This window comes from Neophocaena asiaeorientalis, unplaced genomic scaffold (assembly GCF_003031525.2).
Source record: "Neophocaena asiaeorientalis asiaeorientalis breed wild unplaced genomic scaffold, Neophocaena_asiaeorientalis_V1.1 scaffold57, whole genome shotgun sequence".
NCBI lineage: Eukaryota > Metazoa > Chordata > Mammalia > Artiodactyla > Phocoenidae > Neophocaena > Neophocaena asiaeorientalis.
The window spans coordinates 3,415,047-3,430,906 of record NW_020172731.1 but is presented as its reverse complement, the minus strand read 5'-3'; the positions used below and the strand labels follow the sequence as shown (position 1 = coordinate 3,430,906).

Here is a 15,860-nt window from a genome sequence, read left to right as displayed (position 1 = left end):
CATAGCAAACAAAGGGGAAATGCACGTGATAGAGCAGGAGAGGCCCACATAGGCCAAGGAAGTTGGACTTGATCCTGAAGGCAATGGGAAGCTATTAAAAGGCCTTAAGGAAAAGAGTGAAAATAAGCTTAGCATTTTAAAAAGATTTCTCAGAACCATTTTTTTTTTTTTTTTAGATTCCACATATATGGGTTAGCATACGGTATTTGTTTTTCTCTTTCTGACTTACTTCACTCTGTATGACAGTCTCTATCAAGTGAGAGAGGGGCATGGACATATATACACTACCAAATGTGAAATAGATAGCTAGTGGGAAGCAGCCACATAGCACAGGGACATCAGCTCGGTGCTTTGTGACCACCTAGAGGGGTGGGAAAGGGAGGGTGAGAGGGAGACGCAAGAAGGAGGAGATATGGGGATATATGTATATGTATAGCTGATTCACTTTGTTATACAGCAGAAACTAACACACCATTGTAAAGCAATTTTACTTCAATAAAGATCTTAAAAAGAAAAGATTTCTCTATCTGGATTATGGAAAATGAATTAGGATTGTAAGAAGGCATGTGCAAATTGATACAGAGAATGTAGTTAGGAAGCTAAGAATTAGTTTAGAGGATGAATAAAGTTACTTTGACTAGATTGATAATAATGGTGATGCAGGGGAAAGGAAAATTATTGAAACCTTTAGCAGGTAGAATTTACATGATTTGATATTATCTTGAGGATTAGGATATAGGAGTAGGGGATATTAAAGTAGGGTGATTCAGTTTTCTGGTAAGTGTATCATTTCATGAATATAAAAACAATATAAATGTGATTAAAACTTTTTTTTTAGACTTTTGGAATTGTTGACATTTGCCATGCTATCATTCTAGCTCTGTGCTTTCAACTAGAGTGCGTCAGAGAGACGGTTACATTTGCTGTTTCCATTTTCACTTCTTACTTCTAAACATTTGCAAACTGTTTTGAATTGCCCCCACTTCTGATGTACACACACGATCCAATGAAAGCACTGAGTGCAAAGACACCAAAAATTTTACTGAACCTAAATCCAGTGGATACTTTTCAATTCCCCTGTATTGTGACATCCCAGATTTTTCAGGAATAAAAGGATGCCTTAAAATTACTTTTTAACTTCATGTATTAATATATTTCTAAACTGAATGCAATAAAATTATGAAGATAAAAGCTCAAAGAATTGAAAAGATATTTGGAATTAAAATGAGTTCAAAGAACTTCAGGAAATATTGGGGAATGTAGAGAAAATGTGGGAAATCTAGGGAAATGTAGGGGGAAATGCAGGGAAAGAATATACGAAATAAGTGATGAGAAACATGGACCATATCCAGCAAAGTGCATCAATTATCCAAAGGCTCAGTATCCAACTAGACTTCAACCTAGAATTCTGTATGCAGTCAGGTTATCAATCAACTTTGAGTTTAACAGAGACATTTTCAGAGAAGAAATGGTTCCAAAAAACTATATCCCACTCAGTATTTCTTAGTTGTTTACTTAGGGATTGGTTCCAGCAACATGAATAACTAAATCAAAGGAAAAACATAGGGTCTAAGAATAGTGAACTCAACCAGGGATGTTGTAAAGAGAAATCCTACAGAAAAATCTCTAAAGAAAACTCAACAAATATTGGGTAGGATGAGAAGGCTGGAAAAAAAAAATGAAATTAAAATAAGAGCTAATTATGCAAGAAATGAAAATCATTAAAACTCCATGAAACAAAAGGAAATGTCATCAAATGTTCCACTTGGCATCATGATACATGGTCAAAGTAATGTAAACACTTTATGGGTTTGGTAGGTTTAATTACGGGTACAAAATTATAATCCACCTTTCTATTATAAAAGTAGAGATGACAGAAGTTAGAAAGTAGGAGTGAAGGAGGGAGTTTGTTACTTTCATGTGGTAAATGTGTCTAGAGTTCTCTGAACAAGAAATAAAAGTATAAATAGATTATGTAAAGTTACAAAGGAGATCAAGGGAACAATTAGCACTAGTGACACAGGTACAGCATGAGAAAGGGGGTGAGAAGATACAGGGAACTGTAAGTAGTTAAACCACTTTGTCATGGCAAAAAGTCAATAAATGATGCCTATTATTAATCCATATAAGAAACAGAGACAGAAGCATATTGCTTGGTGATACCAACTAAACACCTTTTTAAAAATGGTGACAGGGGCTTCCCTGGTGGCGCAGTGGTTGAGAGTCCGCCTGCCGATGCAGGGAACGTGGGTTCGTGCCCCGGTCCGGGGGGATCCCACGTGCCGCGGAGCGGCTGGGCCCGTGGGCCATGGCCGCTGGGCCTGTGCGTCCGGAGCCTGTGCTCCGCGACGGGAGAGGCCACAGCAGTGAGAGGCCCACGTACCGCAAAAAACAAACAAACAAAATAAATAAATAAAAATGGTGACACGGGAGAAGTGAGACTGGTGGGTTTGACAATGGAATGTTGCCATTTGTTATAATTACTCTATTAGGGCACATTTTTAATATTGTCAAAGCGGAAGAAAACTTTCCTCTATCCTTCTAGGTTCTTCTGTCCAGTCTAAGAATTAAATTGACATGAGCCAGTTACAGGTGAAAATCAAATTTTATTTCTCAAATGTACATGAATCCCACATACTTGATAGGGTCAGAGACCCCACATACAGGAGAGGTTCAGAGACAAAGAGGTAAAATAAGGTATATATGCCATCCTGGGCTAAGGAATGGGAGAGGGACCCGGAGCTCTCAGAAACAGGAGGATAATTCATAGGATGATAAAAAGAAGAGCAGTTGTTGGGTAATTAGATGTTTGTCCTGCCATACAGATGGGACCACTTAGATAAAATGTATCTTTGGTAATAACCCTTTTTCTGGGAAAAATCCCCAATTTAAATTATCCTAAGTAGTTAAGGGAGAGACAGTAGTTACTCTTGAGCCTGTAGGGTCTCCACTGCCTTTAGCACATAATAACCCACGTGCCAAAGTGTCACATCTTGAAAAAGCCTGTTCTGAACCCCTAAAATATCATGTACATGCATTATATAGATATAGATATAAAATTTTAATTGAAGAGAACATTTAAAAAGTAATAGTACCTTAGAATTTTAAATGGTACTTGTTTTATAGTCTTTTAAATCTGATACAATGAATTTTTGATTTTATATATTCAAGAAAGAATTGTATTTGCATCTTTGCTTTTGAGTGGCCCCCTCCCCATTGAAACTTTATCCTTCTTTGGATTTTGCTCATCTAGCTTTTCTGGTCCTGCTCTTACATCGTGCTGGCTAATGTGAGTTCCCTTAACTTGTCAAACTCCATGACTCAACTGCTTTTAAAATATAGGTTCCACTTTTTGTCTTTTTATGTCTTCACTTGACGCATCCTTAGTGATCCCTTAGTCATTGGCTATGCGTATATTTTCTCTTCTAAGTGCCTGACCTACATATAAGCATTAGGATGTGCCATGGGCATCTTAAACTTAACTTGTCAGAAACTGAATTTCTTTTCTTTCCCCTACTCTCCCTCAAACACAGGCACAGATTTCCCCAAAATGATTAAAATGCTACTTAGTTTTAATGTTGTCTCCCATAACCCTGAGATACATGCAAAAAAAGGGAGAAATCTAGAGCTTCAGTATGCCAGTTAAAGTTAAAGATTCTTGGGACTTCCCTGGTGGTGCAGTGGTTGAGAGTCCGCCTGCCGATGCAGGGGACACGGGTTCGTGCCCCGGTTCGGGAAGATCCCACATGCCGCAGAGCGGCTAGGCCCGTGAGCCATGGCCACTGGGCCTGCGCGTCCGGAGCCTTAAAAAAAAAAAAAAAAAAAGATTCTCACCCCCCCAAGCAGTGTTTGGGCAAGCACTCTATTGAGAAAAGTGAGCAGAGATTACTTGATACCTACTGGTTTTGAAGAACACTGAATCCTTTATTTGGCCAGAACTGAAAGGACTTTCATCAATGCCGTAAGTGACAGCCCTGTTGTCTAAAGTTGTTTTATTGTTTTCCCAAGTTCGGATGTTTGATAGAGCTCACCAGACTCCATAGATTATACTCATATGAGGCTTTCGTTTAAAGGCAAAGGTCAGTGCAACAGAGAAAGAGAATGCCAACAAGCATCAGAGGCCCGAGGGCCTTTCCCCAGCACCCTCCCTGTGGGTTCACTCTCTGGGACCCTGGAGCATGCTGACTCACTGGCCTGAACCACCAAGATCTGTGCAAGGAGTCTTGCTTTGGGGAGAGCTCACCAACAAAGCTCTCAGTAGCTCTTTAAATAGTCCATCCAAACTAGTCAAACCAAGCAGGCTATTTGCAAATCATTAGTGCAGAAGTTAGCCTGTGGATCTCCAGTGGAGTTTCAGAATCTAAACAGTACCTCAAATATCCCACTGCCCTCTTCTTGGCTAAGAGTAAAAATCAGATACAAAGATGTCTCTAAAAAATAAAGTTTCTTGTAGAAAGGGCCACTGAAGTGTCTTTCCTTTGGACCACCTGCATGAGGGGTCAAAGCAGGCTGAATCTGGGCTTCCCTGGTGGTGCAGTGGTTGAGAGTCCGCCTGCCGATACAGGGGACACGGGTTTGTGCCCGGGTCTGGGAGGATCCCACATGCCGCGGAGCGGCTGGGCCCGTGAGCCATGGCCGCTGAGCCTGCGCGTCCGGAGCCTGTGCTCCGCAACGGGAGAGGCCACAACAGTCAGAGGCCCGCGTACCGCAAAAAAAACCCCAGCAGGCTGAATCTGAGGTCTCTAGCTAAGGGTGGGCTACCAAGGTTAGCATACAGATTCTGACTTCTTCAGGAAAAATTAACCCAGTCCTTCTCAAGTGTATACTAGAAGCCACTTACACACAATGACAGTGACAGCATTGGTGCCTAAATTCAGAATGCCTAAATCATAATCAAGTTGCTTCAGAGATATATATATGCAGGCCTGCAGGCTTTAAATACTTCAGGGAACAGTCTGGTGACCAAATAAAGGAATCTCATGACAAAGTTGTATTTCCTTTGAGAATACTAAACTCTAAAAGGGAATGTCCAAAAATATGAATGTTATGTGTAAGGAAATTATGTAAAAAATTTGAAGAAATACAATACAATGGGATGCTGTTTCCCATTAGATATATGTATTATCAATTACCAGTTGTAATTATGGTAATTATGGTCAAGGAGTCCAGTCACCTAGATCTTCTAGTCTGAGCTCTGTTATCAGGAAAAGATTTGAAAAAAAATTTTCATAGATAATATGTCAAATGTGTTGTGTTTAAGCAAAGATTTTTATTCCAGTATCTTCATCCAGTTTTATTACCTACCTTTTTATTTGTACTCAGTTTTATGATCCATACAATGAAACTAATTTTGGGGGTCTAACTGATTTTTTCAAAGTATAGTCTTATGACCACCTGCATTTGAAACATCGAGGGAATATTTCTCAACCTTAAATGTGTGTGAATCGTCTGGGGATCTTTCTTAAGATGCAGATTCTGATTTCACAGCTCTGAGGTAAAGCCTGAAATTCTCTTCTAATAAGCTTCCAAGTAATCTCCATGCTTCTATGTTCCTGTTTGATTTGCAGGGATTTTTTTAAGTGCGTATGTATATGTATATGTATATGAGTATGTATGTAAATTTACAAAGGCAGGTACCTCAACGGAATCAATATCTGGAGTTAAGAATGCAAATCTGGGGGTTTCCCTGGTGGCACAGTGGTTGAGAGTCCGCCTGCCGATGCAGGAGACACGGGTTCGTGCCCCGGTCCAGGAAGATCCCACATGCCACGGAGCGGCTGGGCCCGTGAGCCATGGCCGCTGAGCCTGCGTGTCCGGAGCCTGTGCTCCGAAACAGGAGAGACCACAACAGTGAGAGGCCTGCGTACCGCAAAAAAAAAAAAAAAAAGAATGCAAATCTGCATTCCCAAAAGACAGCCTCACCTCAAGTTTTATAAACAATCAAGTTTAAGTACTACTTGTTTAAATGAAATTAAATGTCTAAGTTTCAGCTATAAAATTATGTGGATCTAGTCTCATTCTGATATTTTTCTGCTTCCTAAATTGAAGCCTGGCACAGTCTCTTAATTTATAGGGCACGTGTTGCTTGAGTATCTATGACTTGCAAATAGCTGCTAAGCTTTCTGCCTCCAGATTCAATTGTTAATCAGGTCTGATCTTTTGCTATAAAGGTCTAAGATAAGACCTTTTGTACTATCCAAAGTTATGGGATTCTTTCTCCAAATGAAGAGTTAAACAGCAACTTCATACTTCTTTTAGAACTCAGCTCAAAAAAAAATCCAAAAAGTAGCATCACATTTTGTTTTCTTGCCTCATCACTGGCTTTTCTGGGGCTGTACCCAGTTACCTCTGAGCTCCTTCCATGCTTCCTCTCTATAACATCTCAGGTCTTTACAGGAAATGTTCACCTAAACAAATGCTTTCTACAGTCTGTCACACAGAGTAGGTATATTACAACCTAGTACATTATTTCCTTCCCCTTAAAGGATTTCTTCTTTTTGTTACTGTTACTATTGAATATAGCACAACAAAGTAACACGACGGTTTCTCATACAGCCTAACAATGTTTTCTAATTTCCGTTTTTCCTTTCCTTACAGTATAAGCAAGTGGAACAATACATGTCATTCCATAAGTTACCAGCTGATATGCGTCAGAAGATACATGATTACTATGAACACAGATACCAAGGCAAAATCTTTGATGAGGAAAATATTCTCAATGAACTCAATGATCCTCTGCGAGAGGTAAGATTTATAGTCCTCAGTCTCTGTGTGCATGACCATTGTTTACTTTCTCCTTTCCTGGGAAGTCCTCAATTCCATGTTTTGACACTACTTAAAAGAAAAATTTTAATTTAATGTTAAAACATCTTGTTTCTTGCCCTTATTTGCCCTTATGTTCTCCCATTTACAGGCACTTACGTTAAAAAAAGACTGGAAAGTGTTCTTATTATGATTCTCAGGATATCATTTTATTTTCTGTATCCCTAGTTAGAAAGTCCCTTCTTGTGTCCCCATTGTCCATATCTTCCCAGTTTTCCACTCTCTCATCTCATGCTCACCAAACTGTTTCGTTAACTTCTTTTTGATTTCTACTTTCCTCCTATCTTCATTTTCCTTGTTCATCTCCTGGACCCTGATCACAGACTGACCTGACCGGTTGTGAGTAATTCATTTCCTGTTACCTCACTAAAACACTTGGCAACGTCAATAACCACCTCTTTGCCTTGCATCTCCTTTCCATTCCTCCCTTGAAGTCTTCCCTCTGCCCACTAGAATGTACAGGTCACCCCTAGATCAAAGGAACATTCTCTTGAGTGTTTGTGTTTCTTACACTGTCTTTCTCTTTCTCCATTCTTTTACTACCAACCTTCTCGAAAGATTACTTTATAATTATTGCATTGTGGTTCAATCTCTACTTCTTTACCAAAATTGTTTCCTTGAAAATTATAAGTGAACATTTAATCTTCAAATCCTTTGTCTTTGAGCCATTGGTGATTCCTTTAAACTCAATAAAACACATATCCTGAACCTCTTTTGGGAGCTTCTTTAACACTAAGCCATTACTGAGCCATTGGCTTTTCATTTTGAATTTCTGAGTTTTATTCTCATATTTATTTCATCTCTGCAGTTCTATAAATTTGAGCTCCAAGTTCTTGCCATAACCTGTTTTCTTAAAAGCTACATGATATCCCCTTGCCATGTATGTATAGTAGGCTATGTGTTAGTCATTATCTTCCATCACTAAACCATTTATCCTTTGAAGTCTCTTTCTCTCTCTCTGTAAATATTTTAGTTATTCTTTCGAGTCATTTGGAATGTAAAATTTTTGTCTTTTTAAAAAATCTTTCTTTGCACATCCAGTCGATTACCAAATGCTGTCAATTCACTGTGACAACATATCTTACACCTATGCCCTTGTCTCCTTTCCCAAGTCCCTTACCCTAACCTAATTCCTCTCACATGGACTATTTGCAGTATCCCCTTAGTTTACCTTCCAACCTTTGGTCTGCTTTCTCTAACTACCATTTAAAGCAGCAATGCCAGATTAATCTTCTTTTATGTGTAAGAGCTAGTCATGTCTCTGCTCAGAAATGTTCAGTCTTTACATTACAAATTAAATCAACTATAGCCTCCTTAGGCTCATATTCTAGCCCTTCTATGCTCTGATCCTTGCTGAATTTCCAGCTTTATTTTTCCCTATTGCCATACACGTTCCAAAGTGGCCTGTAGCCAAATTGTGCAACTTACTGTTTTGAAAAACCAATTCTAATTTCTCAACTTGCATCGTACATTTTCCAGATGTTTCTCATCTGTTGGCAAAGGTAATAAATAATATTTCTTTATTTATACCTCCTTTGATTGTCCAGACTAGATCTGGTCTCTCTTTCCCTAACCCCCAGTGCACTGAGTCCATAATGCTTGTGTGCTACTTTCCATTTTGTTTATTATCACAATTTTTCCACATTAGTTTCCTCCACTTTTGTCTTGAAAGTTCTTTAAGAGCAAAGACCATTTAATCTATATTTTAAATTTTTCTTGAAATTCCTACTACATGTAGCATATGTTAAAGAGTCAATAAATATTTCTATTTCAACTAACATCTTTACCATTTATAACTATCCCTAAGTATCTGCATCCGTTAAAAGTTATTTGTATTTTTTTAAGCCTTAAGACATCAGTTAAGAGTTTTGGAAAGAGAAGGAGCTAAATATCTGCTATTGATTAGCTTATTTTCTCTAGAGTCCTCAATCAAATAAGAATGTACAGATATTTTTGCTTTGAGAAATAGAGTCAAAACTTTGTATTTTTTACACTACCAAATGTAAAATAGATAGCTAGTGGGAAGCAGTCGCATAGCACAGGGAGATCAGCTTGGTGTTTTGTGACCACCTAGGAGGTTGGGATAGGGAGTGTGGGAGGGAGACGCAAGAGGGAGGAGATATGGGGATATATGTATAGCAGATTCACTTTTTTATAAAGCAGAAACTAACACACCATTGTAAAACAATTATACTCCAATAAAGATGTTAAAAAAAAGTAATGTATCATTTAAAAAAATAATCTATCAGTATGCTTTGCTTTATCTCTCTGTAGGATTACAGAATTTATTTTAAATCCAAATTCCTTTCACTAAGAGGCAGAAGTTCAGGACACTAGAACCAAGTTGGGTTCTAAAGGTCCTGGTGGGATTCAAAGGCAGGGTAGGACAGACCATAGTATGGAGACAAAGGTAATTGAAGAGACAGTACCAGGGATTAAGATGGATCAATAGGCAGGAGGACACAGTAAAACTAAAAATTTATTTCAAAGAAGCAGAAAAGTAAGGATTCTAGCATAAAATGTCATTGAGGGAATGCAGAAAGCCAATAGAAAAAGTGAACATAAAAATGAACCCTAAGAAGCTGCATGCTTAAACGGGAAGCATTCCTCCCTGCTAAAAATGCTCAATGTAATGTAAAACCAGGATAACAAGAAAATGTTCTTAATCGTGTGTATATTATTAACTGCTTTATCTTGCCATACTTTTACTCTGATCTTCAGTGGAAAAAATTCCACTTTTCATTTTTATCCCCTTAAAGCCATCAATAGACATACCTCCAATTTCCTCAATTCCTACAACTATTCTGTCATTAAGTTAGACTAATTTTTTCCTTATATTTGCAAATGCCATAGTTCAGGGTCTCAGCATCTTTTACCTCAACTTCTGAAGTGCACTCACCGCTTTTCTTCCTGCCTTTGATGTCAATTAGCTCAAATACATCCCATCTCAGGGCTACCATATTGATTGATATACAAAACTAGTTTGACATTACTTTCTTCTCAGAGCCTAACCATGACCTCCTATCCCCTTCAGGAAAAAGTTCAAGCTGCTTGACATGGCACCTGAGATGCTCCATGGTCTGCCTCCATCTTCATTTCTTTACATTCATGCTTCATCAACAGAAAATTGTTGATAATTTCCTGGCGGGGTGGGGAGAAATGTTGCTGATTGCGTCTTTGCCTTTCTTCATGCTACCCTCTCTATCTTCAATCCTTTCTACCCAGCTTACCTTCAGCTTTCCATCAAACAGTCTTACCAGGCAGAACCTTCATACGTTTTCCCCGACCATTGTCTATCACTGCATTTTCATTTGTCAGTTTACTGTCTCTTTCAAGACTGTGAGCTTCTTGAGGATAGAGACCATGCCATAATATCTCTGTATCTCTAATGACTAAGTATTTGATAGGAGCTCATTAAATATTTATTGGGTGAATGGTCTTTAACAGAATTATGAGTGAAAAACAGGGTAAGAATCATGGCTACTTAATAAAATTAGAGACCCTAGCAGTAGAAGCATGAAATGCTCAAACACTTAACACCTTAAAAAGGTGAAAACAGTGTTCTCCGTTTGTTCATCTGCTCTTCAGCTGTTGCTCTTCGGGCATCAGAGTCACACAAAAGCCTAAATTTAATGTGAATTAAGACTTCAGAGGAACAGGAAGAGTAGAATAGGAAAGTAAGCAAAGACATTGGCAGAGAGATAACAAGTCATTATTCAAAATGAAACCTAGATGTAAAAAAGCCAGACATGTTTTATGCAGAAAAGTTCAGTAAGAACAGTGGGAAATATGTCTTGCTCCCTATTAAATTGTAGTCTTATATACCTGCTATATTCAGGTCATAGTGGTAGATCACAAGAAATGTTTTAAAAGTAGTAAAATACATCATTCCACCTTTCAAAAGCTGTCTTCCAATTTAGAAGATGAGGCATTAATCTGTGCAAAGATGTATTTTGGTCCCTGTTGTGCCTCTAGTGTCCACAAAGTGCCTGGCACTTTGAAGGCACACAATAGAAGACACTGAATGATTGCTACAATAAATATAAAATGAATGAAACTAGGATACTTAGAAAGGGAAAGCTAGATTATTTGATATGTATTTTATAATAAAAGGTAAAAATGTAAGACTTGCATTGTGTGCACATACACCACATATAATTGCTAATCATATATTCAAGTTGGAGCCAACAACCATCTTATATTTTAACAAGACTTTTAACTTAAAATGCCTCATTGTCCAGAAGGCTCATTTTTAAGAAAGTATTTTGCATAGTTTGAGGTGCTAATATATACTTAAGAGCAGTGATTTCTGCTAACACAAGTCTGGGTACTCAGGAATGTACAAAAGTGAAGGGCAGGTCAAACTTCAGATTCTAAAAAACTTATGCAAAAAACCCATTGCTTTAAAATATAGAAAGAAAGTAAAATGCAATGCTTATGAAAATGAAAATTATTTACTCATAATCAATTAAATCTATAATCAATTACTCATAATCAATTAAATCTATATTATGCTATATCCAGTTTATTCCCCAGACTTCTCAATGTGTTTGAATATTTTTAAATATGAAGAATCTCTAAGATGTAAAATGGCAGGAAGAATATCATTTGTGTGACCTTTGAAAGCTCTTACCAAAAACTCATACCATGCATATGCAAATTCGTTCAGCTAGTAGATATTTTGAAAGCACGACCTTATTGAAAGCATTTCTGTGCAGAAATTAGGTGATTTATCTTTTTCGTAAATTTGAGACAAATTACTGAAAAGCCTTCAACAAATACCTGACTCATTGTTCAAATCTCAGTACAAATGTTACCTGGGGCCTTCCGTGAGAAGTTCATCTAGATTAATTTCCTTGCAGTCATTCTCTATCACATCATCCTTGTTGTTGTGTACAGATCACTCTGTTGCCTTGTTGTCCCTTTTTATTTATGTGTTAATTCTCCATTCTTGGAACTCGGGATCCAAGAAAGCAAGGACTTTGTCTTTCTTAATTTCCGTGATAGCTCTACTCCCTAGATAGTACATATTTAATAACTAGTTATTGGATAAATAAACAAAAGCAAACTAAAAAAGGATCTCAAAGAATCATTGATTATTAGGGCTTGGAGAGAGCATTTTGTAGACACAACAGAGATGCTGGCATGCATAAGAAAAGTGATGCCCAGAACTATGAAGTACTGTGGCCACAGAACTTTCTTAGTATCACTTTAGATTGTACTATGGAGAATATGGTTTCTAATATATAACAAAAGGATGCTGGCATCTTTAGATTCCTCTGTGATTTTGTTTTGATATATACACTGTAAGCCAGAAGGACCTATTTTGCATGTGGTTTTTTAAATTTTCTTTTAAACTTTCTCAAGGTTTATAAACATTAGTGATTTATTGCAGAGTAAACCTGGGGGGTGGGGGAATATTCCAATAGAGTACCGTTATAAGAAGTATGTAAATGTTTTGTCCAATCTCTATAGTAATATCCATGGGATAGATAGAAAATAAATACTATTTTTCTTACATTGCTATGCCAGCTGTGCCTAGCATATTGTCGGTGGCTCATAAAACAAAAGTTGCTGGATCCCCTGTCCAAATCTAAGTAGTGAGCCACCTCAAGATGTAGAAGATTCAGTGTGGCAGATAAATCTGTGTGTTCTTCATCCTCGGACTAGACCATTTGACCCGAGCACTGACCCCACTGGCATTATCAGCATTCTGAGAAGTGATTATAAAGTCATCTTAAAAAATTATCTTCGTTTCACTGTGAACTAATATACATGGACCAGAAAGTAAAGGAACAACGACAGTTTTCTGAGAAAAATACTTATGATGGTACTCAGAAACTTGGCATTTTAAATTAGAGCCACTATTATGTGATGCATCCATTATCTATCATCTAGAATCTTCACTCTCTAGTTGCTCTGTGACTGTGTCTAATTAAAATTCTGAGTCTGCAAAGATGGACTTCAGTGATCTCTAGAAACCTCCTCTCCCTCCCAGTTGTTACCTGCCCTGGCTTTCCCTCCTTTCCTTCTCCTTCCATCCACTTAAAATATGCTCCTGTTTTCCCCTGGCTGCTCAGAAGCCTTCAGTTTCATTGCTCTGAATAGTTTAAATTGCCCTTATGATATTCTCAGTGCCATGAATATTTATATGTATACTTTCAAATCATGAGTGAAAACCTACTATGGAGGAACTATGAAGCATCATGGGTAAATCAAAAGGACACCAAGTCTAGCCTTATCATATGTCTCATTTCTTTGGCTCCAGTTCCACCAATCTCATTTTTTTCCAATTTTTATTTTATATTGGAGTATAGTTGATTTACAATGTTGTGTTAGTTGCAGGTGTATAGCAAAGTGATTTAGTTATACATATACAGATACTGTAACTATTCTTTTTCAGATTCTTTTCCCATATAGCTTATTATTTTAGTAGAGTTTCCTGTACTATACAGTAGGTCCTTGTTAATAATCTATTTTATATATAGTAGTGTGTATATGTTAACCCCAAACTCCTAATTTATCCCTCCCCCCCTTTCCCCTCTTGTAACCATAAGTTTATTTTCTATGTCTGTGGATCTATTTCTGTTTTATAAATAAGTTCATCTGTATCCTTCTTTTTAGACTTCACATTTAAACAATGTCATATGATATTTGTCTTTGTCTGCTTACTTCATTCAGTATAATAATCTCTGGATCCATGCATGTTGCTGCAAATGGCATTATTTCATCCTTTTTAATGGCTGAGTACTATTCCATTGTATATACGTATCACATCTTGTTTACTCATTCCTTTGTCAAAGGACGTTTAGGTTGCTTCCATGTCTTGTCTATTGTAAATAGTGCTGCAATGAACATTGGGGTGCATGTATCTTTTCGAAGTACGGTTTTCTCTGGGTATATGCCCAGGAGTGGCATTGCTGGATCATACGGTAGTTCTATTTTTAGTTTTTTAAGGAACCTCTACACTGTTCTCCATAGTGCCACCAACCTCACTTAAATGCAGCCCCACAACTTAGTATCTGTACAACTTCGGGCTATTTCATAACTTGTACATATTTCACTTTCCTCATCTTTAAACATGAATAATGATAAGTACCTCACAGAGTTGTTTTTAAATTAAATGAGAAAAAAATATTAAAAGTTTGAAAGTGTCTGGCATATAGTAAGTACAGAGTAAAATTTGATTCTTGTTATACCTATGATTCAGTGAAGAATCAAAGATAGTTCCAGCCCTCATGGCTCTTACAACTTAGTCAGAGACAGAAATTTAATCAGCAATGATAACTGTGGGTAAGTGCTATGAGTGGGTCATTCAGAGGGTGTTAGGCCATACACCAGAGGGTCAACGAGTCTAGCCTTATCATATGTCTCATTTCTTTGGGAATTTATTCAAACAATCTGCTAATAAGCCCTTCCTCCATTTTAATAGCCAGCCTTCTGGAGACAGTGTCTTAGCATCAAAACTTGGCATTGAAATGTTAGGATTAGAAACAGATGACGCTTTAATAAAAGGAGGAGTATATTTAAAACTAGAAACTAATTAGAAAAATTCAGTGAGCCATACCCCTCTGCTTATGAGAGCCTGTTGGAATGTGTACACAGTAAGAAGGTCTATTTTTATCATGATCAGATTTATACTGATTCGATTACAGCAAAATGTAAACTTAACAATCGAGAAAGAGGTTAATGCCCTTCTATGTCTGTCTCCAAAATTCAGAACTGATCTATTTTTAAACAATGGAGTGTGAAGAGCCATGGACTGAAAATAGGTACAGATCAGTGTCCCAGTAGAATATAGGGTGTCAGTATATTTCATTTTCACAGAACATGAATCGGGCTGAGAGTATAATACTGTCCTTCTGACCTTTAATTTGTGGAAAACACTGTTAGGGAAGAAATCATAATTTGCATGCATATTTATTTAGTACAATTCTGAATAATTTTTTTAAAGTACATGCTTGTTGGTTTTTTAAATGTCTCCTAAAAATGTCTTTAGTTCAGATTAATTAAAATAAGCTAGAATCATAGTATTGCAAAGCTCTACAGGGATCTTATAAATTATCATATACACATATAAGAGGCACAGTAACCAAAGGCTAGGAAATTTATGTAAGTGGCCTGATCTTGGTTACATGACCAAGCAAAGAAATTGGGACTTTTCTCTCTTTTGGTCTAGAGCTTTCCCCCTGCATCCCTTGTTTCTAGAAAACAAACAGGCAAAAAACATTTATTGATTTCTTAACGTGTGCAAGATATTGATTTAAGTGTGGAAAGGTAAATTATAAAATGTGGTTTCCAGTCTGACAGTGCTTACTGTGTGCTTGTAGAGTCAAGATGGAAATACATGAAAAGAACTATGAAGAAAAAGTTAAAATACCTTACTAAAAGTACAAGAAATGTAGGAAGTCACATATGATTAATTGCCAGAGAAAATCAGAGATTACACACTAAAATTCAAAATGGATTAAAGACGAATGTATGGTCCTGAAATCATAAAACTCCTAGAAGAAAGCGTAGGGAAAAAGCTTCTTAACATGGGTCTTGACAATGATTTTTTGGGTCTGATACCCAAAGCACAAGCAATAAAACAAAAAAACGAATAAGTGGGACTACGTCAAACTAAGAAGCTTCTGCAGTATGAAAGAAATGATCAACACAATAAAAAGACAACCTGTGGAACGGGAGAAAATATTTGCAATCCGCACATCTGATAAGAGGTTAACATTCAAAATACATAAGCAACTCACATAACTCAATAGCAAGAAAACAAATAGTCCATTTATAAAAGGGCAAAGGACCTGAATAGACTTTTTTATTCCAAAAAAGACATTCAAATGGCCAGCAGATATATGGAAAGGTGCTCAATTTAACTGATCATTAGAGAAATGCAAGTCAAAACCACAGTGAGATAGCACCTCACACCTGTTATCAAAGGACAAGATATAACAAGTGCTGGGGAGAATGTGGAGAATAGGGAATCAGGGAAACCAGAAGGGTCAGGGAGAAGACAGTTTGTGTCATTGAACAAGAACCAC

At 37.3% G+C, this 15,860-nt stretch overlaps 1 protein-coding gene across 1 annotated transcript in view; it reads left to right on the top strand.

The window, feature by feature from the left end:
• Positions 1–15,860, top strand: part of HCN1 (hyperpolarization activated cyclic nucleotide gated potassium channel 1) — a 369,296-nt gene that overhangs the window by 288,886 nt on the left and 64,550 nt on the right. The window contains exon 5 of the mRNA XM_024740359.1: positions 6,598–6,744. Coding sequence (XP_024596127.1) covers positions 6,598–6,744 — 147 coding nt within the window. The remainder of the gene's footprint in view (positions 1–6,597; positions 6,745–15,860) is intronic.